At 41.2% G+C, this 27,203-nt stretch overlaps 1 protein-coding gene across 1 annotated transcript in view; it reads right to left on the bottom strand.

The window, feature by feature from the left end:
- Positions 1–4,230: 4,230 nt before the first annotated feature.
- The window catches only part of pvrl2l (PVR cell adhesion molecule related 2 like), a 285,080-nt gene continuing 262,107 nt past the window's right edge, over positions 4,231–27,203 (bottom strand). Inside the window, exons 7-10 of the mRNA XM_023394850.2 lie at positions 13,441–13,570; positions 11,343–11,400; positions 9,393–9,488; positions 4,231–8,560 (exon numbers count right to left, since the gene is read on the bottom strand). Coding sequence (XP_023250618.1) covers positions 8,354–8,560; positions 9,393–9,488; positions 11,343–11,400; positions 13,441–13,570 — 491 coding nt within the window. The 3' untranslated portion in view covers positions 4,231–8,353. The remainder of the gene's footprint in view (positions 8,561–9,392; positions 9,489–11,342; positions 11,401–13,440; positions 13,571–27,203) is intronic.

The following is a 27,203-nucleotide window of genomic DNA, read 5'->3' as shown; positions in this document are numbered from 1 at the left end:
TGTCTGTCACTGTGCAGACATGATCTTGTGTACACAGTAACTCAAAATGATACATTCACACCACAGGTACTCCATATGGAGTAGACGATCACATTACATCTTGGAGCACCTTGCTGCAACAATTTGCATATTAAGGAACACTCATTACACAGAAATGACTGTACCTCCTTAACACATTAAGCTAACAAGTTCAAATTGATATAAGATATGTAGTGTGCAAAGAAAAACATGCTTGTGTGAAGAATCTTTGCTAATTAATGAGATAATTCTCTTAATAAGGAAGAAACCGATTTTTCTGGTGAACATAACTTAAGAACAATACATTATAGAAACTTACACCACAGGCAACTCCTATGGAGCAGATGATTTGATTGGATATTGGTGGCCCTTGCTGCATATATTTGCATATTAATGATGTTAAACAGACCTTTTTTGAAACCTTTGTTAACTCTGTTGCTGACGAACTACAAGTGCCGTGAGCATACGTGTTTGTCATGGGACATAAAGCAATCCAAGATATTCGTCTCACTACATTAATAAACTTGAATCACTTCCTCCTGGTTGTCTGCCTCTGCCACTCAGTCTAGTTTCTGATTACACCCAGGATTATTTATGTTAATTTTGTCCTAATTGCTGTGTGAAGTCTTGAGTCAAGGTGACAACTCGAAAACGATATGCCTCCGGCTCAGATTGTCGCTGGTGTGGAGGCATAAAAAAAAACTTCTGAACCTCTGACATTGACCTTTGAAATCACAGAGAGAGCCAAAACCAAAACCACCGTCCTATTTCCAAGTGCTGCTGCTCACCAACACCTCAAAAGAAAAGCAATTAATATTATTCTCACTCCGTGGATCGATACATCCCATCTATTGTGTTTGATTACTTTTGTCTGTGGAGCGTGTTCGCTGCATTTCAGGTGTCTATTTAGTCGCATCAAATGACCTGTTGTGTTTAAGGTGTTTTCTTTGTCATGGAGGGTCCATTATTCTGTCCTCTTCCCTCCATCTCATCTCAGTTTGAACCCTGCATTTGAACTTATCTCTCCAACGGAACACTCAGTCTATTTTTCATGACTAGGACAAGTTGTGAAGATGCATCATCCCTCAAAGGTTTGTCAAACTCAAAGTGGAAATATCACCTGATGTTTCAGCTCTGACTGATACCTGATGCCACTGGATGGAGAACATAAATCTGGTAATGTGCAGCCTCCCTACAGTGGCTGTGGCCCTGTGGTTTCATCATCCACACTGTTCAACATTTAATATGATCGTCCATCACACGACAGTCTGATTTAAACTGCTCCTGATGTCCGACCCTCTCCTCTCTCACTTTATATCTTTGTCAGAAGCAGAGCTCAGCAGGGACCAGGGTGAACTTAACAATACGGTTAATTAGCCGCAAAAGTTAACAAATGCTCACTGACAATGAACGTGTTTCATCTCATCTGATTGGACAGGGCTCAGCTAAAGAGCAGATGCTTAAGTACAGGCTTAAAACAAAATGTACACCTGCTAAAACAGGATGGAAATCTTAAATCATACGGATTCTAGTACCCAAAGTTTTACAACACAATGACAGATCATCAGAATGCATCTTTTGTCTGTTTTGTTCATAATCTGATGAGGCCAGCTTCTTCAGTTACAAGGCAATGTTTCTCTATCTTATACATATAAATCATAAACTAGAATGATCCCGTCGATTTCACAAAAAAACTAATTTCTCATTTCTATTTGTCAAAAAATGATTATTTTGATGCTGCTGCAGAGCACGCAAAAGCCTAAATGATAATGGAGTGACATACAAACATTACTGTGATCAGCAGAGCGCAAAGTGAAATCAACATCAATAGTTGAACCTCCTCAACAACACACAGATTTAACAACATCACATTTAATGATTTCGGTGTCCCGAGGTCTCCTGGATTTAAATAGGTAGCAACTGCCCTACATCCAGGTCTGCTTGGTGAAAACACTTTTATGTGGGATTTAAAAAAAAAAAGATATAGATGTATATTCATTCAGATGCAGGTTCGAGTCATGATGTTTTTCAGTTGATTTTTTCCTCCCTGATTCTTCCCTTTAGCGAAAGCACAGCATTGTTTGACCTTGGTCAATGCCATAACATGTCATGTTTGTAATATAGGGTACATTGTATACAGTAACAGATGAAAAAGATTGGGCAGAAGTAAGGGGAATGAATAAGGACTGAAGATGTGGTGGATGTTGGTTCCTGTTGAATATTTACCAAAATGATCTGTTAGTTGCCGTTTTTAATCAGCTGAATCACCTGAAAAGGTGCACCTAGACTTACTGCAACACATTTCAAAACTGAGGATATTATATTTTGGCCTGACACAGGGAAGCAAGATTACAGAAATGCAAATAGTGGATCTATTCCTTGTCCTTCGCTTAGCAGCTCTGTGCAGCGTCACCATAACAAGACTATGGGAAGTCACTATGGCCAGCTACTGTTAAACAAAAAACAGTTACCTCCAACACCACAAATAGTTGTTTTTACTTTACTAATAGTGTACAGATTTTTTACATACGGATTGATTCATGAGGTTGTAGCAGTTTTCTGGGGAAGTTGGGGAACCAGTCTGAGTCTTAGTCTGACAAAGATAAGGAAAAGCAGCAAAACCCTACAAAGGATATGATACCTGTACCAACCCTCACTTCCTGGGTAAACACAGGCCAAACATACTAAATAATAAACTGGCAAAACTCAACACATACCAGCTCAGAGCCTAATCCCACAGTGTATTGAATGAAAGCCGTGTAGTTTATACAGTGCAAAAGTTCTCAAAACCACAAAGATTCAATAAACAGTGTAAAATTCACACGCACAATTCAAGCCAACCGCTGAGTCAGTCTCTCATTCCTGTCTGTGTCCGTGAGCCATGACAGTCAAAAGTCGTTTGCTTAGGCCATCGGTCCCCAAATTTTGAGTCAGAGTGATACCTCTTGTGCAGCGAATCAGCTGCCTAAGCCGGTGTAGCGAGAGTTGCTGGTCAGTACCTACAGTCTATGGTCGGGACAGCCGAGACAAACGGTGAAGACTGGATGGCTGTGGAGATGAGTGGGATCCAGGTTGCAGGGATGAGCAGCCTAGCAAAACACTGACTTTTGGCGCGCTGCCAGGGACAGACAGACTGATGACGTGCGGCGGGCGGATTAGCCACTTCCGGGTTGCATCTGTCTTGAGGGACTCTTTGAATTCTCTGCTATTTCGGAATCAGGGCGTGTGTGTGTGTGTGTGTGTGTGTGTGTGAGACGTATGTATTTAAGGAGCAAATTGCCACACTCTTTAGAGGTGCTGGTAGTTGGATTCATAATGTTGGGACAGAGGCAAGTTAACCTGAGCTAACTCAGGCCTAAAATCACCGTTACCATGGTAACAATCAATGAAACCTGCGCTAACAAGAGCACCCAACAACAAAAACAGGAAAACATGGCTCATAATTTGTGGTTTGCTGACATTGTTATGGTGAGAGCAATAAGAAAGGAAAGAGTTTTAGAGACCGCAGCCATTTTTTTTTTCCAAATCAGATTTTTATTTTTATTTCCTATTGTTACTTTGCTGAATTTTCAAAGTAAAACATCCTTGTAACTGATGAATTCTTCCAGTAGACACACATTTTCTGATGGTATAAATGAATCTGAGTGGTTGGGTGCGTTTCCTCGGTCTGCCATTTTTATTATTTTGAAAATAAATCTTAATTTACCCAGGATTCATTTTACTACCATTCACTGTGGTTGAAGATCGTCAACAACTAAACTGCTGCAACAGATTTATTACTTAAACCTGCAATAACTGATTTTTTTTTAACCACTTGGGGGCAGCAGAAACGCATATTATCAACTCATAAAGTTCATATGGCCAACATGCTAGCAAACAGCAGATACACAGCAGCATTAGCATTGATACAGTATATGGAGTTGTATTTGTGTCCGTGTAGCTTCAGAGAGTTGCAGAGTTGGGTCATAATTCATCTTTGATATAAAAATACAGATAATACCTGCTTTAAAGTACATACGTGATTCATATACTCATGTAACTCTTGTGAAGAAAGAACATAAGTGTCAAATTGTTCCTTTAAAAAAAAAAAAAAAGAAGCTAGCTAGTCATTAGCTGAAGATAGTTGTTTGGGCTTACCAGGTGTTCACCGTGCTGCTCTGTTGTTTCTTCAGGCTGAAACTGCCACGTAATAACCACCAAGACCTCCTGTCCTTTTGGTTTACATTTTATTTGACAAGACAATGATCTGTAAAACATGTACAATAGGTTTCCCAAAAAGCATACAAAATGATAACTGATCCGTGATAAACAAAAGAAAAGAAGAATGAAAATGAAAGAAAATTGATAAACACTCTGAAATATGATTACATCTCCAGTGTTTTTTTTTTTTCTTTTTTAGCTTTGCCATCATCAATGTCAAACCCATCCTGTGTTTGTGTGTTTCCTCCTTTCATCATCCGTTATACTGTCAGACAAGAAATGTGAGAATTGAAAAGCTAAAAATAACATAAAGAAGGCACGTCTGGCTCCGTGATGAAAAGCTGTGATGACAATGGATGAATGAGAGAGAATGGAGAGGAGGGGGGAAAAAATAGAAGAGAGAGGGCAAATGAAGGAGAGGATTCAGACTGAACAGCATTATCACTGACATTCACAGCTTGTGTTTCTGGCATTGAACCCGTAAGAGGGGGAGCGGGGAGACGGAGCAGGGAGACGGAGCAAAGCACGTCGGCCGAAATGCAACACTGCAGCTCTTGCACATGGGACGGACTCAGAGCCGTGATCTAACAGCTAATCCATCTGAAGTCACTGCACTTCTTATATTTGTTGACTCGTGCTGTGAGGCGAACGAAACCTATAAACTGAGTTTGGGCTACGTCTTTGCAATTTCCCCTTTCAGGAGAGGAGACAGCTTCACAACGACCATGTTCCTGGAGATGTTAAGATTCTAATTTAAGATACCTCAGAATGAAGCAACTCTATTAAACATAAGGCTCTGGGTAAAACTCAATGATCCCCCAAATGAGACGGCAGAGCTGAAACTCATAACTGAATGCTTGCTGAGTCATTGGTCTCTGATATAATGGGTCCCAATGATTGTCTTTTTCCTTTTGCTCAATCTATCAACAGCGGCCCGCTGGCAAACACATTAAACACATTAATCCACAGGAAACTAAATATTCATTCATTTTGGGAAATTAATTTACAGATAAAAGAGCAAAACCATCACATTTAATTTCCCTTTATGACAGTTTTTGTTCAGTGGCAGGGCTATAAAATACATTATATGTGATTGTCTGACACTGCACCATATAAGCGAGTCAAAAAGCCATATGCTTGTCAAGGCGGCGCGACTCTTCTTGCAAAACGAGGAAATAGCTTTTTCCCATAGGTCCATGCAGCATGCAGACATTCCCTTTAATCAAAATAAACATCTCAGAGACACAAAGCACACATACAAAGGAAGCTTTTACACTAGCAGTTATTGTAGAAATCCCAATTGATCCTGCATCTGCTTACATAAGAAAACCAAATATTGCAGCTCACCAACTAATCTCCACAGCATAAGTCAGGTGTTTTATGATGAATCTAAATCAGCAAAATGAGAAACAAGAGTAAAACCTTTTTTTTAATCTTTTTTTTTTTTTTTCCTAATTTGTCAGATCTGAAGAGTAGCAGAGAAAGTAGGAGTTCTACAATAACTACAACTGTATGAACAACAACAAAACAGCCTCTCCACCAAAGCCAGTGATGGTTAAATATTAACACATGATTGTCATACGTCTTCCCTCCTACCTGTGATCTTCTTAATCTATCAATCTTATTTATTTGGTCATGTATGTGCCTCTCCTCCTGTTTCCATCTCTATCTGCCAGCTCCATCAACTCCTATACCCGTTTATAACTGTTTACAAATCTGCAGTTTATCCACCACCTGCATATGTGCTTTTGTAGGTGATTTGAACTGGCGTGGTCAGCTCCAGCCTGTCCTCCAACCATCAGCAATGATAACTCAGGAACATTTGTTGCGGTCTCGAGCAAGAGCTGAAGATTGAGCATGGCGAGAGGAAAGCTTGCATCTCTGTGTATATTGGACCCTGTGGCCGTGAGAGATGAAGATTCCATGCTGACCGCATTTTTGGATCAACGCTAAAGACAAGAACAGGCAGCCTGCCGAGCCGTCACACTACCAAAAAAAAAAAAACAGCTCTCTCAACTTAAATTGGACTTGTGCTCATGGTGTGCATGACTGTGACAGATGCATTGAGAAGGAGATAAAAAAGAAAAAACAGCTTTTGACATTCAAAAATGTTTTTACAAATGAAAGAGATTATTCCGCAAACAGCCTTGGGAAAAGTGTTTCAACAAGCCACCGATCATGCCATGCAGAGTAATATGAACAAGGAGTAAAATCCACACCATTTCATTTTTTTAATATATACTCAAATAAAATATTTTAGTATTAAGTGACAACCTCAGTGTACCCGTGAAAAGTAAAATAGTAATATACACTTTGTTTTTTTTTTTTATCCCTCAATTTGACATTTAACAAACTTCCAATCCCCTGTACAGAGGCACTGATAACACCTACACTTGTTTATTTTATGTGTACACATTTCACCAACAATATATTATTCATCAATATTATCAATACTATTTACATTGTTCATAATTTGGTACCATCTGACATCTATTAAGACCAATTTTTGATTCAGCCGGGCATAGTTGTTTTCTTTCTTTTTTTTTTTTTGCTTTATGTTGACAATCAGCTAAAATGCATATGTTTTACAATTGTAAAATGTCCTGCATATATCGGAGTGTGTGTCCATTTTACTCAGATAAAATGGCTGTAATGGCAGTAATTTTCAAATATATGCTGAACATTTTCACACTTTGAAAATACATTCCTCATTTCTCAACCTTAATAATGTAATTTATTAGAGGAGGACTGAATACAAACATTGGTGTTTTTGTGTGTGTGTGTGTGTGTGTGTGTGTGTGTGTGTGTGCGTGCATGTGCATGTAAGATCCCTGTGTTGTGTGTGCTTTTGCTGTAAACCTACTTTTGTCTGCCCCATCACACAGCCTCACCAACTCTTGCAATTATCAACAGCAAATATGAATCATGGAATCTTAATCATGTCATGTTGCCAAGTTACAGGGATTCAAAACAATGTCACTTCCCCTTCGTTAGTGATAACAGCATGCTGACAGTTGCTGCAGTCCAGAGACAGATGAGTCCCTTTGACAAAATAATAAAGTGGAATGTTTCTTTATTGGACCGTAGCCTGGACAAGAGTTGGGAAGGCTGTATTTTAGAATTATTATAGGAGTTGATTAAGAACTGAAACACTTTCAGTTCAACATCTTGAGTAATTACTTGAAGCTGCCTGCATAGCCAGATGATCAGGCTTTGGACTTCCTGGGACCAAATTCAGCTGTATGTAATTCAAACCCAACCAACCATGGAAAATGAGCACTTTGAAGGGATTTCAAAGATGGTATTTTTACTTTCTGTGTAGAACAAGGCTGCAACAGGAGCCTGGTGTTTTATCTGTATTTATAGAGAGGAAAAGAAATTCAAATCACTTTCCACGGCTGTAAACAGAAGAGCCCGGGACTGGCAGCCTCACATAAAACAATAATTTTGTGATGAGGATGTTGTTATGTTCATGACACAAGATGTTGCATATAATATTTCATACTGAATCCACAGAAAAAGCAGTTGTCTTGCTGATTTTTGGTGGAAATTTAGATTCGCAAGCAGCACACAGGCAGAGCGCTGTGTGTTAATTAGCTGAGGGGAGTGTTCCAGTTCACCTACATTGCAACACCTCTCAACCATGTAATTAACATATTGTAAAAGCCCGCCTCATCATAAGCAGCACACACATGATGTCAGTGGGTGTCTGGCACGTTAGATATCAGTGTGAGTGCGAATCTTTAAAAAAGGAATAATCACATTTTATGTTTTATTTCTCTTTTCTCTGAACCAGATATTGAAAATATGATGATGTTTAAAACTCTATGCAAAAGTAAAAAAAAACAAACAAAACAAAAACAAAAACAAAACAAAAGCCTGTTACCCATTCTTCTCTTGGCCCAAGTGGATTTACCAATGGGAAGATTTGGGAATGTTTTGACCCATAACATCCCCTAATGAACATGGTGAAGAAAAGTAAACTCAGATCATTGTGTGTTAAAGTTAAAACTTTAAAATGAAAACAAGGGTTTTCTGGTGTGGAAACAAGTGTGCTCGCCTTTGCTTTTCGTGCAAATTTAGGTGACCTGGAACTTGCCCATATGCCCGTGATGCGGTGCTCTGGTTGCCACGGCTACACATACATGGCGGAAGATACGAAGCTCTCACCGCGAGAGATGTTGGCAGCCGGTGGCTCGTGATTGGATGGATCCAGGTCGTTGCCGTGGTGACCGTCGGCGACGTGGTCTGTGAGTTCGTTGATGTTGACGTATTTGGCCGAATCGTCCAGGACTGGAGGTGCGCCGCCGTTCAAAGCACCATTGGTCTCGTCATCCAGGTTCTGCAGGGTTGAACACAGCCAGGTTTATTATGCACGACTTCATGAGGAATACAGGTGATACTATATGTGTTTATTTATTAATAATGTATTAAATCACACATGTGGAGGCCAAACCATCACAAAGAAAGCGCTCGAAATCCAGAAATGCAACAAATACAGAAACACATAATACAGACAAAACAGCAGAGGTGGAACCAAACAGCAAACCCCCATCTCACCTGCTAGGCAGGTCCTCACATCTCCGAAAACATCACAGCAAAGTTCCAAGCAGACATTATTTGGATAAACTGATCACCTGCTTGAAATATGATGGTTACTTTCTCGTCGTAGAAAATATTATAATTTAATAAAGGGTTTGGGTGGGTACATAAGCATAAGTATATGTACTGTTGCTGTTCACCCTAATCAAGGCCATCACTCCTCCTAGTGTCTCAGAGCATCCCCTGGTGTGATCATTCTTGTTGTATGTATTTTCCCCACTCATTTGTGTTTTGGTCTTTGTTGCATTTCTGGATTTGGAAATTTCTCCCTTGCTTGTTGTTTTTCCTTTGGAGCCACTAACAGATGACATGAAGAATAAATAGGTTCTTTCACCTTACATGGCATTATTAGAAAACATATGTATAAAAGGGTTTAAATGTGAGCTAAATGTGAATAACTTTTGATGGACTGGTCCACAGAAAAGCCACCATGACGTTCCATAAACAAACTGTGGAGCTGTCTAAACAGATACGGAGCCCACTGCGACTGAATGTCGCTCATGTGTCAATGAGCAAAACATACCTCAGTGTGTGTGTGTTTGTGTGTGTGTGTGTGTGTGTGTGTTAGTCACCGTGACAGGCTCTTTTCCCGTCGTCTCATAGTAAACCTCTCCTGGGCTGAGAGGTACCGTCTCTGTGGCCGTGGGAGGCCCCGATGGCTTGTTCAGCTACATGCACAGAAACCACATGGACACAGGGAGGAGACAAAACAGAAAACAACTGAATAAAATAGAACTGACTGGAAAACAGAAGAGTGTCAAACACTGCATAAACAGATGTAAAGAGAGACTATTAAAATAAAAACATTCCTCCACTTATAAATATGTAGTTGAATTCATAAGAAATGAAAAGGCATCCTCTCTCTATATCTATCTCTAATATTCAGGGCTTTTAACACAAAACCTTATTTAGGCTGGTGTGACCAGTAGCTAATGGTGGCGAATGTTAGCAAACTTTAGCTGGTTCTGTAACTGACAATAATGAGTAATGACATTTAACACCTCTTCTGTGCCTGTGCTGCTGTTATAAGTTCATTTCAACATGTCATAGATAAACATATCTTTAAAATTAGTGACTTATGAGACTCTTGGCTAATGAAGGCTAATTCAGAACTCGAGGGCAGTGACATAAATCCATCACATCTAAGGGATTTGATCTAAATCACTCTTGTAGCAAAACGATGCCCACGTCTTCTGCTTCTCTCAGAAATATGTTACATTACAAAAGTTATAAACACTTACTCCCATTTAACTGTAGCTTTAAAAGAAAACTAGTTTATTACAACTTTACTTTTATAACACAGAGCAGCAGTTCTACTGATTATGATAACAGTAAGTGATCACACTACTAAAATAGGTGAAAATGAGCATGAAACACAAGCAGTCAGATTAGTCAGACAAGTTGTAAATGGACTGCCAGTTTAGTCAAACTTATTTTGGAGGAGAAAAGAGAGCCATGGTAAAAAAGAGTCCTGCCCAGTGAGGGATCATGAGCGACATTACAGCTGCACCCGCTTTGACTTTTTGTCCTTCAAATAAAGTGGTCGCTAATGCTGATGCGACTAAACGTGTACGATCTGACTGCTCATGTTTAAGAATGTTTCCACCTTCCAGGACCTTCACTATTTAATTTGCTGTGTACAAATTTATCGCTTGATAGACAAACCGAAATCCAACATATTTGGTGTCCAGCTCATGAGGTAGAGCTCAGACCCAACATAAGATAACAGAGCTGTAAAGTTGAGACTAAAGTCACATAAATGAGGACTCGAGTATGACTTGGATTTAACAGCTCAGAGTAAAGACTTGACCTGAGGCTAAAACATTCATCTCTCAGCTTTGGACCCAGTAAAAATTTAAAAACAATAAAGAATTAAGGCTTTTGTGTAGCCACACTGCTTGAATACAACAGCAAAACCTTCAAATGCATTGTCCTGATCATTTCCAGAGACCTGAAAGGCTGAGAACTCACTTATGAAGATTTGTGACTCGACTTAAACTTGCTCTCAAAGCCAAGAGGCTCCATTTGGACAAACACACGGAACTACAGAGATAATGCCTCATTTCTTTTATCTCGTTGCACAGATGGTGCTTTCAAAGACACAGAGTAGATGTCTAATAAACATTCAGTGGTGAACCCTGTGAACCCCATTGCAGCCAAGGCATTTACAGCCATTTAGACATCTTTTATACATCTAATCAACATAAAATTGCAGAGTTTCAATCTCATTACATAATGTGGTACAAGCACAACAAAATGTGATAGAATGATGGAATAAAATAAGTGGTGGGAGGAGGAGGAGGAGGAGGAGGAGAGGAGAGAGGAGCACTCTAATGGAGCTCTTTACAAACCAAGCTAATTATTTCGACACACATAAGCCAACTCAGATCTCCAATCAATAGCCATTAGCCCCATTATGACTTCCCAAATGGACTGTGTGTGTGTATTTTAGAGTGTGTGTGTGTGCACAATACAATCACAGTGACAATAAAGATTGATTTAGAGCCATGTCGACCACTCACCATCTCTGTTGAGCTGCTTGCCTTCACAGGGGGAGGGGGCTTGTGCTTGGGAGGGCCCCTGATTGGACAAAACACAAAGATAATGAGGTATTGATCGCTGCTTCGTTAAGACATCACATTTCTTTGTATTAAACTGAGAAACACGTATGAAACAGGAATGAAAAGTTCTGAAATATTGAGCTCGTACTTTGTTTCATTCAGTGATTACTGTGAGAAAATCAGCCTTTCTAATTAAAGCGCTGAGTTTTGTGGTTTAAATATTTTTACACTGGAGCGGCTCCTGGTGGAGGAATTATTTTGAGGAAAATAAGAACAGAAACACCTTCCCTGTCTTCTGTGACCACCACACAGGTGGTTGAAGTGGACCTGAGATGTTTCATATTTCACTTTGTGAGTCTCAAGAAAGAGATTCACAGCTTTCAAAGCCTCAGGTAATTAGTGTGAAAGTGAAACCTCCGTGAGAGCTTCCAGTACATACAGTCGCTTATATGGCCGATGTCTTTCCTAACAACCTTCACATTAAGTGAAATCCATGTCTATTTTTATTAATGGTCTGCAATGGTCTGGGGCTTTTCCAGTTTTATCAACCTCTGTGCAGCAGATAACTGCAATCATTTTTCAATGTACATACAAGCACCAAAATTGGTATGTTTATCCATTAATTTGAGCCACTAACTATTCACTTAAAATTTCAAAATTTCAACATTTCTGGCATAGGAAACATATATATTTACCACAGAATTTTACACACGGGACAGTTTCAATTATCTTCTAGTGTAATCCTAAATTTTAGACTATGAGGATTTCAAATTCACAACTCTTAAACATCCTCAGAGCTTTATTTGTGCAATTTCTAATGTCTTGTGAAAAATTCAGCATAAAACACAATGTATTTGCAAATCATTTATTATGAATGATGAACCAAAAGTTCTGTAAGAGTCCACAGTTTACTTGTTTCCTTGTCTTAACTCTAGCTCGCTAGGCTAACTCACTAGCGCTAGGCTAGCTAGCGAACTTTTTTGTGAGTAATATTTTTGCTGAAATATACTTTCATTTAATTTCTTATAGTGTACTGCATCTAATCTTCTACGTTGTTGAAAAGTTTGATTTGAGAAAATATTGGATGAACTTATTGGAAAAAAAATAACAAATATGGCAGCCATCTTGAATTTTATCAACATGTTTTATCAAAAGAGCAATACCCATGGAGGATTTCTGCCATGTTTAGCATTTGTATCAACATTTCAAAGATTTCCCTGAAATATACAGTTATCTGCTGCGCTATCAAAGTGCTTTACACTAAAAACCACATTCACACTGTGCTCTTCTATCACACACATACTGTACCAGTGCCCATGGGACCGGAGGAGCCGGGGGCGGGGTCGAACCACCCACCTTCTGATCAGTGGATGAACCGTTCTACCTCTTGCTAAGTGGGAAACACATGGACAAGCTGTGCTGGAAATAACTGCTGTTTGAGGCTTTAAGGAGTCTAATTTTCCAGTGTTGAAATCAGAGGTCAGAGTTTGTGCTGGAACTATGAGAAAGTCCTACTAATCACTTCTATGGCTACATCTGAGTTGTCCACATATGCCATTAACCTGAACTTTGCAATGATTATTTCTATTTGCTTGTGGCTGATCACAAGAGAAACTGCAACATAAACGTGAATCTGATTAACCTCTGATTCAGCAAGTACAACAAGTGGGCAGGAAACAGTGAGTGTGTATCTGTTAATTTACTGAGGAACCCTGTTGTTCTGCAGGGGTGATCTGGAAAATCACCTCTTAAAACTGGAATTAAAGCCGGGAAGCTTTAATAAATTCCTATTTACAGCCATAGAGCCCAGAGGAGGAATTGCAGGGGTTGAACGGGGAGCTGATGACTGAGCATTTTGGGAGTAAAAAAAATAAAAAATCTCCAGACGGTCTCACGCTATAAACTTCAGGTCAGGATTTGCCACTGAGCTACCTCTGCAGGGTCTCCTCATGACATGTAATAAGTTTTAATGAGCTTTAGTCCCGCAGGGGGAGATTAATTTTGCTCAGGAGGTTAAATAAACGATGAAGTAGATGTGGGACTGCTAATGAAGACTTACTCTCCGTCTTCCTGGCGCTTGCGGATGAAGAGGACGGTGCCGATGATGATGCCAATGAAGGCGAGGGCGCCGAGGATACCACCGATAACTGCACCTGTCGAAGGGCCTGGAGTGATTTGTCTCCTCTCCTCTGGAGTGGATGAGAGACAAAGAGAAGAGAAGGAGAGAGAGAGAGAGAGGAGAGGAAATTTTATTACTAGTTCATTTAAATTTCAAATAGCTGCTTCTGGCGCTTTACGCTCACTCACAATGTTTGTATTTTTATGTGTTTTGTTGCTGAAGTTTGTGTGAGAGAAAATAGTCTGTGCAAGTGAGCAGTATTTCATTATTAACTGGCGCTGAGCAAGCAAAGTATGTAAAACAAGCAACACACACACACACACACACACACACACACACACACACACACACACACAAAATGGGATATGAATAAAGTGAGCTATCATGAGAAAATCTAATATGAAAGCAGGTGATTAAGAGTCAAGTTTCTACTCCGTGCCAGCGCCGCGTGCGTTATTCTGACGTGACATTGAAGCACAGTCACGTCAGAATAAAGAATTCATGGAGTCCTTGTAAAATGAAAGCAGTTCTCCGCTCTCTGTTGTAGCTACACCACCACACGTGAATGCCATAAATCCTTGCAGCGCAGCTTCACATTAGCTGAATCTGACGGTGACCTCGACATCTCCCTTCAATTAAGAGCCTGTTTACGGTTTCCGGAGAGTGGCGAGGCGTCTAAATTGACTGTAAAAGCTTCTCATTACAGTGTTGCTTTTATTTAAAAAAAAAAGAGAAAAAGGCTGACAGCAGTTGCACGAGACGCACATCGACCACCGTGCACGGTTTGTACCATCGCTGACTACAACAAGGCTTTTGGCGGGAAACAAACAGAGGTTTTCACTCCTTTTGTTTTATGAAATCACATTTCATCACTAACACTGAATTGAGAGCACTCCACTGAGTTTGATATGGAGATGATAAAAGGATAATTACCCCGATGATTTCCACTCATTTCGCTCTAACTGATGTTTCTGTGAATATTTCCCTAAAAAAGAAGCCAAATGTTGCTGCTGCAAAGACAAAAAACTGTCCTGTAATTGCTGCACGTTTGTTTGAGTAAATTGCAGCTCTTGAACCATGATAGAATGTGGTTGTGAACATTTAAAAACACATTTGAACGCCCTTAATTCCATTAACCTCCACTGTACTGGGGAAGTCTCAGATGCTGATATATAAAAATCAATATATACAAATGAAATAATTGCATTGCTAGACACTTGGGATGAACTACAATTGTATTTTTTTGTCATTTAGATGAACTAAACCTTAAAACAAAACCCTCCTTTAGACAAGTCAGAGTGTTTCAGACAATGTATGTTTGTTCAGTGATTGTGAGATTGTCACTGATCACATAAAGCTGCACTAACTCCTCCTTACCAGCAGGTGGCATTCTGTCCCAAGCTTATATTCTACAATGAGCGCGAATCATAGATAGATAGATAGATAGATAGATAAAGAGATAGAGAGATAGATAGAGGAGTGTAGTTGCCACAATGGTCACAGACAGTAGGGAGCAAATCTCAATTATGATCACAAACATGTAGCAAAAAAGGAGCAAAGGGAGGGAATAAAGGAGAAAATGAAGAAGGGGAAGAGAGAGCGAAGGTTGCAAACAAAGGAGAGAGGAAGGGAGAGAAAGAATGGAAGGCAAGGGGGAGAAAGGATGGATGGAGTCCAAGGAAAATAGTGACGAAACTGTAGGATGAGGAGGTGTGCAGAGTAAACAGGGCGAACACACAATGATGGCAAAGCAGAGACAGATGGAGGGAGGAGGGAGAGAGAGAGAGAGAGAGAGAGAGAGAGAGAGAGAGAGAGAGAGAGAGTGACACCAGCTTTTCCTCACAGCTGGAAATGCACATGCACACACACACACGCACACACACACACACACACACAGCATGTGTGTGTGAACATGAGTGTGTACCGTATATCAAAAGTTCATTTGATGTGTGCCGTGGTGATGTTGATGCTAACGGTCGATAATAAACTCTCTTTTCAATAAACAAAGAGACGTGGTGCAGCATGAGAAATTTGCCACACAGGCGACGTGTGTGTGTGTGTGTGTGTGTGTGTGTGTGTGTGTGTGTGTGTGTGCTACAGAAGAACAAATGTGACTGGTCAAAGAACGGGTGCGAGGAGAAGGGTGCAGCCCAGGAGAGAGGCTGAGAGAAGAGAGGAGAGGAAGTATTGAGTTTCTCCGAGGGCAGATGCAAAACTGGTGTTAATAATCTCTAGGAGAAACACTCACGCCTCTCTCACTCATAACCCCCCTGAGCAGACAGAGAGGGTGAGACATTATCCTCGTAAAACACACCTGTTCTTCTCACTGCAGGCAAACCCGAGGTGTTAAACTGCACACTGCAACAATAACTGTGGTCCCATCCACCTGCTGTTACGTGCAGACGGAGGAGGGGCAGGAAAACCCTGAGTGGAATGGAAGTGTCATTCAGGGTTTAAATATCAGTTTAAAAAGTTTGTGTGTCTGGCTGTTGGAAAAGTTGGGTTACTCATTAGGAGAATATGGAACAGCTTTTCTAATATCTCATGTCATTACACGACCAGTTTCCACCACAAAGCCCCAAAATAAACAATTAAAAGGGCAGCAAATGCCAAATGGATGTGGACACAGTAGAGAAATTATTTACATAAATATGTAATTTTATTAATAGCAAATGCACTAAGGAAGCAACAAAGAAAGCCAAGCTGTTGTCAGTGCGCACAGTGCACCGCGTCAGAGCAGGAAGAGCAGTCTGATTCAGTGGGCACTCAGTTTTCACTCTGCTTCCATGATTTTGTCCGATTTGTTAGATGTAAAGCACTCGAGCAGGTGAGAGGTTTCCTGCCAGCAGGTTTCAAACAGACACAGCTTTATTTGACTCTTTGGTGAATAGAAAAAACTCAACACAATGGAAGTGCCGCAGCCTGATGCTACTAAAAACACGGGGCTTAACGGGATGATGCTTCACTTCCAAGTCAAATCCAACAGAGTTTAACTGTGTTTACAGTTGGAGCGAGTGACTCAACGTCTGCCAGAGTGTGGGAGCCGTTTGGAAGATGGGGAACAACCGAAGTTGTGAGAGTGGTGCGCTTGGTTTAGTCGCTTGTATCTTCTGTCCAGGCCTTCATGTTGGAGAGGAGGTCGCGTGTAGAGATGACACGATATAAAAATGTAATATCTTGATTATAGTGACCAAAATTAACACATGTCCAGCACGGTGCTATTGAACCACACTGTGTTCAGGGATGAAAGAGTGAGCGGCAGCCCCGAAATAAGACACTTTTACAGGAGGTCCGACCCTGGAGCTGACACACCACGGATCTGTTTTACCAGCCTGCACGGCGGCTATCTGCTCACTGTTTCTGTGTGTGTGTTCTCTAAGTGCCTGTGATGACATTACTCACTGTGTGTCCTCAGTACGAGCCTGCGTCTGGGCGTCTGCTGGTCCAGACCATGTTCTTCATGAATGTTTATGATCTACACTTTATACTCCCTCATCTGTTCATCTTCCTATCTTTTTTTTTTTTTTTTTTTTGGGGGGGGGTAGTTATAGTCACAGTGTAGTATAGTCATTTATTTATTAGGTTTTTATTGTTCTGTATAATCAATATATTGAAAATTACAAGGTTTTTTTTATGTTCTTTATATTTATATTTAGAAAAGTCTACTAATGTGAACAATTGGGATAAAAAAATGTCTTTTTGTTGGTGTCAGATTATTTAGTAATAATGGTGATGAATGCTGATTGGAGGGGCCCCCTGGACTCCGGTGTGGTAATGCTCTACAGATAGTTAAACCCCAACAGGTAATTTTGTGATTGGTGATATCAGATTATGTAAATAAAGTCATGTTGACTTCTAAAATACAGCAACACAATTCTTGCTGCATGAAGAACGCCTGTGATTCTGTTATCACTTGCTCTCAAATGTTATTGCATGCTCACAAATCTGTTAAACAATTGCTGTCAAATCTTGACTCTGACTAATTACTGCTCAAATCTGTTGCAATACCTCAGTGGTTTAGCTGTTAATTAACTTCCATTACAAAACCGCCGTGTCAGGTGGGAAGTGTCAATTAAATGTTGTCAACTAATGTTAACCTGATGTTTCGGTGGCGGCCCGGTATCGTTAGTCCATATTGTGTAACTCTGCGTCAGTATCTGAACAGGAAGTAGAGCAGAGGTGGACAGAGTACACAGCTGCATTACTTGTGTCAGAGTATAGATCCTCCGTGTCAAATAGGACTCCAATACAAGTGGAAGTTGTCAATGAGTTAAAGTACTGGAGTACTTGATTTCAAAAATACTTGAGTATTCAAAAGTATTTTTTGTAAAGTCAACATTTACACAGCCTAATGACTCTGAAACAACCTACTGACTGACTGACTGACTGACTGACTGACTGACTGAATGACTGACTGACTGACTGACTGAATGACTGACTGACTGACTGTGGAGCCTTTAGAATAAAAAGCTTGTAGAATACGATACAAAGCTGATAGAAATGACCAGAAAAACACAATTGAATAAACAAAATGACCCCAACTACAAGCTGTTGATCAGGAATTAAACAGACCTTTAATACCTCAACATACTGTCTAAAGTTGGACTAAGTTTAAACACAGCAGAGATTTAAAATGAAAGGAATCGTTATGTAATTAAAAAATTTCAAACATGGACTTGAAGAATCTTCCGCCTCTTTATCCAACATGGACACTGACAGGTTCAATCATGACTGACATTGGAAGGGATGACTTGATTTTTTCTCCTGTGAGGAACACAGTGTGTGGTCTATAACATTTTCCAGATAAAATAAAATAATTGCTAAAAGCTGCTTCAAAGTAAGAGTACTTGACAGAAATGTAGTGGAGTCAAAAGTACAATAATTGCCTTCAAGTGTAGTGGAGTAAAAGTCAGAAGTTTACAAAAAAAGAAAAATACTCAAGTAAAGTACAGATACAGGAAAAATATACTTAAATACAGTAATCAAGCAGGCCTGCATGTACTTCGTTCCTGCCCACCCCCTGAAGCAGAGTGTAGCCATAAGGCAGGGTGTGGAGGTCGGAGTGAATGTGGGGCATCTTATTTTCATTGCAATCAACGTTAATCTTTTTATTAACCTTGACCAAGGGGTTTAGTTGTCTAGCTATAACCAACCAGTCTTAACCACACCACAGCTGACGTGCAGTAGGAAAGAATATTAAACCACTTTGCTTCTACAGCCTCAGCTCAGACTTTGGTTCAGGTTTCGAGCGACAAACACAAGCACAGCAACCAAAAAGTTTTTTCATCCTCCAACTGCAGAGGAACCACATGAAGTCCCTGTTTGTTAGTCCACAGCAACTTTTCCAAATCTCCCACAAGCAGCTTGCATTAGCGGTGGGTCAGCACACCCGCTGACCTTTCCCATTCATCCTCATCTTTTGCAACACACACAAACAACCTTTCACTTACATTCACCTCCATCCATTAGATTCCATCTTTATCTAACACGCGGCTCGATTTCCTCGTCAGTGAGTCAGCGTTGGTCCCTGCTGGAGTTGTGGAATATTTATGAATGATCAAACATTTATACTGTTAAATCAATAGCCCTGGCTTCATGCTGTAGCATTGTTTTTCAGATTTTAAAATGAGTGAGTGGGAACCTGCTAGTGTACACAGGCGCACTACAGCAGACCTTCACTCCTGCTTAGCTCGATGCGTTTCTGTCAATTTCTCACTCCAGCGCCTTGTAGCAGAACATCCCAAATCTGCAGATATAATGCTATTATCTGAGTGACACTCAAGTGGTGAAAAACTGCAACTGTATCACATGCAATTTAAATGAAATTGAAACAACAATCCCCGTCTAAAGCGCTCCATTGCTCTCTCATATCAAACGTTCTAGTGTGTGGGCTGCATTAGCCATCAGAGAAAAACATTGTGCCTAAGGCCTGCACTTTACTATCTTCCCCTGATACACAACATGGATAAAGAAATAAACGCATTTTCCCCCCCAAAAAAAACCAAAAAAAAAACCACTTGCACACAAGTACAATTATACACGGTCTCATGCACCGTGGCAAAACAAGTGCTCCACTAAAAGGTTGGTTGTATGCTCGGGAATTTCAACTTGTCATTCCCACGGCCATTATTATTTTACATCACGGGCTGCAGATTAGGAAACACAGATTCAGCAGAGCAGTCAACATACATGAGATCGGAAAAAAGAGGCAAGGCAACAAAACAAGGTGAACTCAACTGCAGTTCCCCCGATTTGTCAGACTTGTTTGTGTGAGAAGTCTGTAAAATGTGTTCTTCTTGATGTTCTTTATCATAAGGGTGTAATTGTGTATATATGTAAAACACTATCATCTCTTAAAGGGCAGCAAATCACATCCATTCTCATAGGGTGGTTCAACCGTCATTTTGAAAACATTGTAATTAACCCTTTTTTGAAGAATAAAAATATGAATAAATTACAATGTTTTCAAAATGACGGTTGAACCACCCTGAGAATTTTAATTTGTTCTTCAAAAAAGGATTAAAATCACAATGTATCTGTGTTTGACCTGGTGCGCTCAACACCCGGTGAGGCTCCACAGAGTTCGCATCAAAAACAATGCAACTAGCCAAAGATAGCTTTACTTAACTGGCACCTGAGCATCAATAAAACAGTGAGAGCTCGGGACTCAGACCCAACAGTAACAGCATGGACGTGAAAAAAAAGCAGGCGAGTCAGACACATGCACGGTTTCCAAAAGTGCACAGTGTTTTCTCTGCACGCCAGATCAAGAGAAATTAAAATATAAATCCAGTTTTTTGACTTGTCATGGCAACAAAAAGACAAGTGGAACTAATAACATCAGTGGTGGCTGATGCTGCATTAACTCCATTTTGTTTAGGACGTTAATATGAGAAACAATGTTGTGACCTTAAGCTAAGGCGACCACATCTCTGAAATGAAAACCAGGGATATTTCTATTTTGGTGGTCAATATATATCCGTAAATATCCAATGTTTTTTTTATCTATGAAATAGAAAACGGGGACAGTTCCTCCTGGCTTGAAAAGACGTTTGTGCTGATGTTGTGGATTCACTTGACACAAAGTGTCTGGTTGAGTTTTACGCAGACAGAAACAAAAACAGACAGGCGAACCAATTGTGCATTTTATGTCTAAAGCATGAAAGTTTCAGCATATAATCTACACACAACAAGGTGTCATTTCAGATGTGGAGGCAATTTGTATCTGCCATCTGGAGACCATTGACCTCAGCATTGCATTTTTCCAGTTTTTGCCCATTTCTCCATTAAAATCATGTATATCTTTGCAAAAAATTGCATTTTAAACATCTAATAAAGATGCATATTTGCTGCTGTGGCCATGTAACATCATTTTGCTTAGAGCACCAATTTTGCAGGGGAACTGCAGACCCCACCATTTCAAGGTGTTAGAGCATTTATAGCTTGTTAACAACTTTGACAAGTTCTGTGACCGACCCCGCTGCTGTGCGTTCTATGGAATCACATGACTATCTAGCACATTCGTGAACACTCTAATCAGAAGCTAGCACGCTAGTTTGGTGTGGACCACGCTCATTACTCCGAGGGTCTCTGCCCTGTCCCAGGGATCAAATCTGAAATGCCTCCACGTCTGAAAATAAACTTCTTGGTTTATAGAAACACTACAGAAAGTTTCATTAAAAAAATTATACATAAAATGCTTATACAAGCTTATCTGCTGCACTAAATGGTTAGCATTAGAAGAAGAGTGATGCTACTATAGCGAGCTACCAGCCCCCTCTGTTGGCCAAAGAGCCAAGAGGCGTGTCCTTCTGCTCTGCAGCCCGTCTTTCCCTCCAGTCTGTTTTCAATCCACAGGTAAAAACGGGGACATCTGGTCACCATAACTTAACCCTCCTATTTGTATTCAGAGTCCAAGACATCAGGGATTTCTGACAGCAACGATATCTTCCAAAGAAGTGCTGTTCCTGTTCTGCCCGTGCTTTGTGAATGCAGGGATGTTAACATGGATGGCTACACCTGTGTTTAAAAATCAAAATGTCTGTTCAACTTCACTTGACTCACATTATTCCACCTGGTCCTGTGCTCCCCATCCGCAATGACTTTGCACCCCCCCCCCCCCGAGGGAGGCCACAGCCACGATTACATGTGATGTGTGTGTCATGGCAGACGACCTGACAGAGGACGAGTCCTCTCAGTCAGACACAAGGTTCAACACGTTTGCTGCAGTGAGGTTAAGTTTTTAAGCATAAGAGTCATTTAGGAAATGGTGAGGTCGCAGTGGGCTGCAGTCACAACAGTAACCGCTGAAATTATGCCAGAGAGAAGTGAGGACTGAGCCTGGTGTTGTTGCTCACCCGTCCATAAAATGCCATTTCGAGAAGTGAGCATTTTTAAATTCACAGCTGACTGAACGGGTGCCTCAGACTTTCTAAGGCCACGTTGTTTTTGACAAATATTTCTGCAGACGTCCACGAGCTTAAAGAGAAGTTCTGCTACGAACCACTGACGGGCTACGTGCCCGAAATGTAATACGACAGCAGACTGCGATGCAATATGACAGGATATGAATGAAAGTTATCACCAGATTCAGCTACTGAAATTTGATGCAGTGCCTCACACACACACACACATACACACACAATGCACGTACTTCCTTTCATTCTGCCTCTTTCTTTCCCCGAACACAACACGCACATACAGTTAGTCAGTTTATAAATAGCAGCCTCAGTGTTGGAGGGAAGGTGGGAAGTGGGAGGGAGGACAAGAAAAGAATGTGAAGATCTGAGAGTCGGTGGGAACGGAAACAAGAGAGGAGAGAGGGAGAGGAAACAAAGGAAGGAGGGAAGGAAGGAAGGAAGGGAAACGGAGGAGCATAAAGGTGAAGCAGTGGAGGAGGAGAGTGAATGGAGCAGGACTGGAGTTGGCAGAGGAAGGAGGGACGAGGAGGGAGGGATGAGGAGCGATAAATGAGGGAGAAAAGGTGGCACGGAAGGAGGAATGACGACGAGGAGGGGGTGATAGGAGTGTTAGCGGCCTGCGGAAAAGAGGAGGAGATTTTAAAGGTCTAAACACTCCCGAGGGAGGCCATGAGTGACAGAGGAACAACAACTGCCTCTCTTTCTCTCTCTCACTTTCACACAATCCCTCCTTCACCTCCCCTCTTTTTTATTTTGTTCTGATTTTTCACTTACTCTGTAACCTTCCTCACATTTTTTTCTCTCTTTTTCTCTCACATCAAACTCTTTTTCTGCATTTTAACCACAACCTCCGTCTTTTCTCTCGTTCCTCTCATGCTTGTCCTTCAGCTCTTCATCAGACCACTGCACTCTGCACCTCTCTACGCCTCCAGTTAAGACACACTCGCTCAATCACTTTGTTTTTTCCTTTTCACAGCCAGTCTGTCGCCTTCTATCGCAGTCTGTTGCTCACTTGCTCTCTGCTGGTGTGCCAACATGAAAAATGCCCCTGCTGCTTTGTCCTTCCTTTACAAAAACACCTATTTTTCCCAGCGACTCCCCCCTCCCTCCAACTCTGACTCACAAACACAGACATTAGCGCGCCCTCTCGCATTTACCGACTAAATAGACAAACTGACTCACAGATACACACAGAGAAAACACAAATCCATAAATACAGCACACGGTGTGCGGCCACCAAGCTCTGAAAAGACCACTAACATCATGAGTGCACAGAAATTACCGCAATCAGTGAGCAATTATGATGAATAAAAAAAAGGCATCATTATAATCTTAGAGGCTAAAAGCTTCTTTATTCTTTTCAGCAAGGCTCTTCAGAAAAGAGGAACGAGAGCGAGAGAGAGAGAGAGAGAGAGAGAGAGAGGAAAAGGTGAGTGAGAGGAAAAACTAAATGAGAGAGCTCCATGAAGATCAACATAATTGAGGAGCTTGTTGCACATTGAAGCTGATTTCATGTAGAACTCTACTGTAGGTGTTTTACATTGCAAAACTGCACAGGACCCCTGCAGTGAAAGTCTCCGTTTTGAAGGTTAAACATGTGATTTCCGCCACAATGTCAGTCAGCAAACAAGATGAATGGACTGTAAATGTTTCCAGTAGCCTTAGATCAGTGGTTCTCAAAGTGGGGCCAGTGGACCCCCTGGGGGTCCAGAACAAAAGAGGGGGAATTTGTTTTGACTATATTTCCATTCATAAGTAACACAAAGACAGAATATATGACACTTTTGGTTTCAAACATTTTCTGTAATGAAACATCAAATAGCAAAAAGCTTCATTTGTGTCAGTTTAGGTCCTCGATGTGAAAAAGTTTGACCCACTGCTTTAGATGACATTATTCATCAAAATCATTGTCATTAAGTCTGTGAATGTGGGCGGCTGTGGCTCAGGAGGGAGAGAGCGGGTCGTCCACCCATCAGAAGGTTGGCGGGGGTTGTGTGTGAATGGGTGAATGTGACTGGTAATATAAAGTGTTTTGAGTGGTCGTTAAGAGTAGAAAAGTGCTATATAAATGCAGTCCATTAGCAGACCTAGGGCCCCCTCTTGCACCCGGCGCAAAGCGTAACGCAATTGTCTTTGCCAGTTTCAGAGCGATGCAGTTGTCTTTCTCCTGTCCAGCGCCCACGTTGTTTAAATAGCAAATGCACTTGCACCTATCTGTGCATCCATGAGCGTGTTGGTCTTAGAATGAGGTGTGGTCAGGTGCATTGTTAGTGCATTGCTATCCGGACACAGTGGAAAGTGATTGACAAAAACCTGGTCTTAAGTCAGTGGTGCAGTATTTCACTGTTATTTTAAAGCCGCACTGTCAAGAGATTAAATGTGCTAACACACACGGGCGCACAGAGCACGTTCACTCTGATGTTACACACAAGCAGAGTGAGCTGAAAATGCTCTTACATGTTTGGATAAGTAAGTAAGTAAGTAAGTAAGTGAACATTCTAACACAGCCTCAGAAGTTCGGACCTTGTGTGTTGTATAATGTCATGGGTCTAACGGGAGGCTCTGCAGAGACGCTTCTTTCTTACTACCTGGTGCATCTGCCGCAGTGTCTCATTCATCACCTCAATCTGTCACCACAGTTTCTTAACGAACCGAAGATCTATTCACACTTATCATATAACAAAATATTTGTACTGTTGTGATTTGTGCTGTTACTTCACTGTAGAGCTGCGAGCAGCACTAACTCTGTGTGAAACACTGCGCCTTTCTAATAGCACTATGCCGAGGTGCAAGCGCATGGGAATGGGATATGCACCGGGATTGGTTTATTGGATGTTCCGCCCGAAACACTTGCATGATTAATTAAGAGATTAAGTACAACCCTTTTGAACCATGCGCCTGGCGCAGCGACTGTTTTCTGCCGTCGAAATAGCAAAAGTGACATGGACACGCCCTAAACGCACTTACGTTACGCGCTTCAGACCGTGCACTTTGGATTGTTAAAATAGAGCCCATACTCTCCAGGACCCGTAATCAGACTTTGTGTGTAATGTGTAAAATCTACACCATGACATCACTGATGGGTGTGGTTACCTTTGCAACAGACCACACCCATCAGTGATTGCATGGTGGCTCTCTCTCTCTCAGCCGCCCACTGTGAGTCCGGTTCTGCTCCAGGTTTCTGCCTCTTCGCCGTCGCCACTGTTGCAAGTGGTTACAAGTGCTTGTTCGTGGTGAGAATTGTTTGGTCTCTGCAGTCAATGAGACGGTCTAGACCTGCTCTACATGAAAAGTGCCTCGAGATAACTTCTGTTGTGATCTGGCGCTTTATAAATAAAAATTGATTTGACTTGATGCTAGTGAGACCATCCCAAAACCTCCTCAGATAACAGATTATGATTTAAAGTGCATATTACAAACACTGAACTGGGACTTTGTTGAGCATTTTACTTTGTTATTAAGTGCAATTAGTTATTTAATGAATACAGTTTTATTTATAGTCATGCATTGATCTGCCTTACACCTTAATTGAACAGAGAAACAAGGCAAACAACACTTGAAAGGAAAACCACCGTACCAGCAAAGTGCTTCAGAACAGGCACCAAGATAAAATGTAAAAGCAACGCAAGACATTAGAAAAAAGCATTTACTGTAGATGGAAATTAGTTACATAGAAGATAAAAAAGATTGCAAATGCAGGAGTAATAGGAAAACCGAACGCTGCTTCTCCATGTTTAGTTTTGACTCTGGGGACTGAGAGCAGACCTGTCCCTGGCAACATGAGGGCTCTCGAGGTCGCAGCGCATCGGAAATGCATTTTGTTTCCCTAAGCCATTCAATGCTAAAAAAAACCAGCAGCAGCACTTTGAACCGAACTCTTTGACAGACAGGAAGCAAGTGTGAAGACCCGAGACCTGGAGTGACGTGAGGACCTGAGTGAGGAACCCGAGCTGCAGCTTCTGGATCAGCTGCAGCTGTTGGATCGATTCTCTAGAGCTGGAAACAAGAAATATACTTACTATATATATTTCCTGCTGATTATCAGTCTTCATTTTGACCCAGATGTCAGACAGTTTGGACAAATTATGTTGAAGGACTTGATGTTTATTGTGAAGCTGCAACAGGGAGCAGTGTGCTTTGTTCTGTTGATTGAGGTCCTGCAGCTTCAGCCCCCCCCACCTCCAATTTCACTTAGTTTTGTGTCCTTCATGGTTTGTTCGAGGTAATTTAAAAAAAAAAAAATAAAGCACTTTATCACAGTTTGAAACAGCTACTGGTTTTGCAGCCGGTGTCTCAGGGTCCTTTTTCATTTTCACTGGTGAGTTTTTCCTGAGAAAAGGCGAAACGTGGAGCACGAGAAGTTGCATCACACAGGTTTCATAACAGAAATACTTTTAAAGATCTAACACATCAATGGTAAATGTCCGGATTTTTGGAATCAGTCCCTTGCTGAAGCAGCATTGATTGACCTACAGACAAGCTCTCCACGGCTGATTGAAGACATTCTGAATGAGTGTGTTCAAGTGCGAGTGCGAGAGGGTTGAATTTTCCTTGTAATATTTGGAGAGCAATTTTAAAACAAAAGAAACTGAGGGCGAGGGAAGGATGAGGATCACCACCGATTTGCCGATCGAGGACATATCGGATCATGACAACTCGGCTGACAAGAACAAGTGGGACAGTGGAGGGATCATGAATAATTTCAAGGCAGCTCCATCACTGTGCTCGCGGTGTAATTAGCCTTCTGAGACCAGACAAGAGTCAAACCCACGGCTTTTCTCTTACACTATGTGACGGTCTGGGTGTGCAGCATGCAGAGAAACAAAAAAACACACATGTGCTTCCATTAGAGAAGCAGGTCTGATAGTATCTTTAAAATCCCATTGCACAGTGCAACTCACACACACACTCGCACACACACACAAGCTCAAGCGCAGCGTGACCTTTTTGAATAAATCTGCCTATCAGTGCTCGCTGTGTTTGTGTGACAGATATCTTTGGATATGCAACACTTCACAGTCTTATCTGAAGCCAGAGATCCCCTTTTATTTTCTGACAGCTCTGTGTGTGAGCTCTTCTCTGTCCTTTCTCCCCATATGTCTCTACCCACTTAACAGATTAAAGCACACACACACACACACACACACACACACACACACACACACACACATACACACACACACACACACCAACAAACACACACTCTCTTACACGTGCAGACACATTCTGTTGACTGCTTCCCCAAATAACATCGAGGGTGGGGTGGGGTAGGGGTGGAGGGTG

Source organism: Seriola lalandi, unplaced genomic scaffold, assembly GCF_002814215.2.
Source record: "Seriola lalandi dorsalis isolate HSWRI2012SDOR001 ecotype SW California unplaced genomic scaffold, Sedor1 jcf7180002054954, whole genome shotgun sequence".
In the NCBI taxonomy this organism is placed as follows: Eukaryota; Metazoa; Chordata; class Actinopteri; order Carangiformes; family Carangidae; genus Seriola; species Seriola lalandi.
The sequence above is the reverse complement of the archived record's forward strand: the minus strand, read 5'-3'. Positions and strand labels throughout refer to the sequence as shown.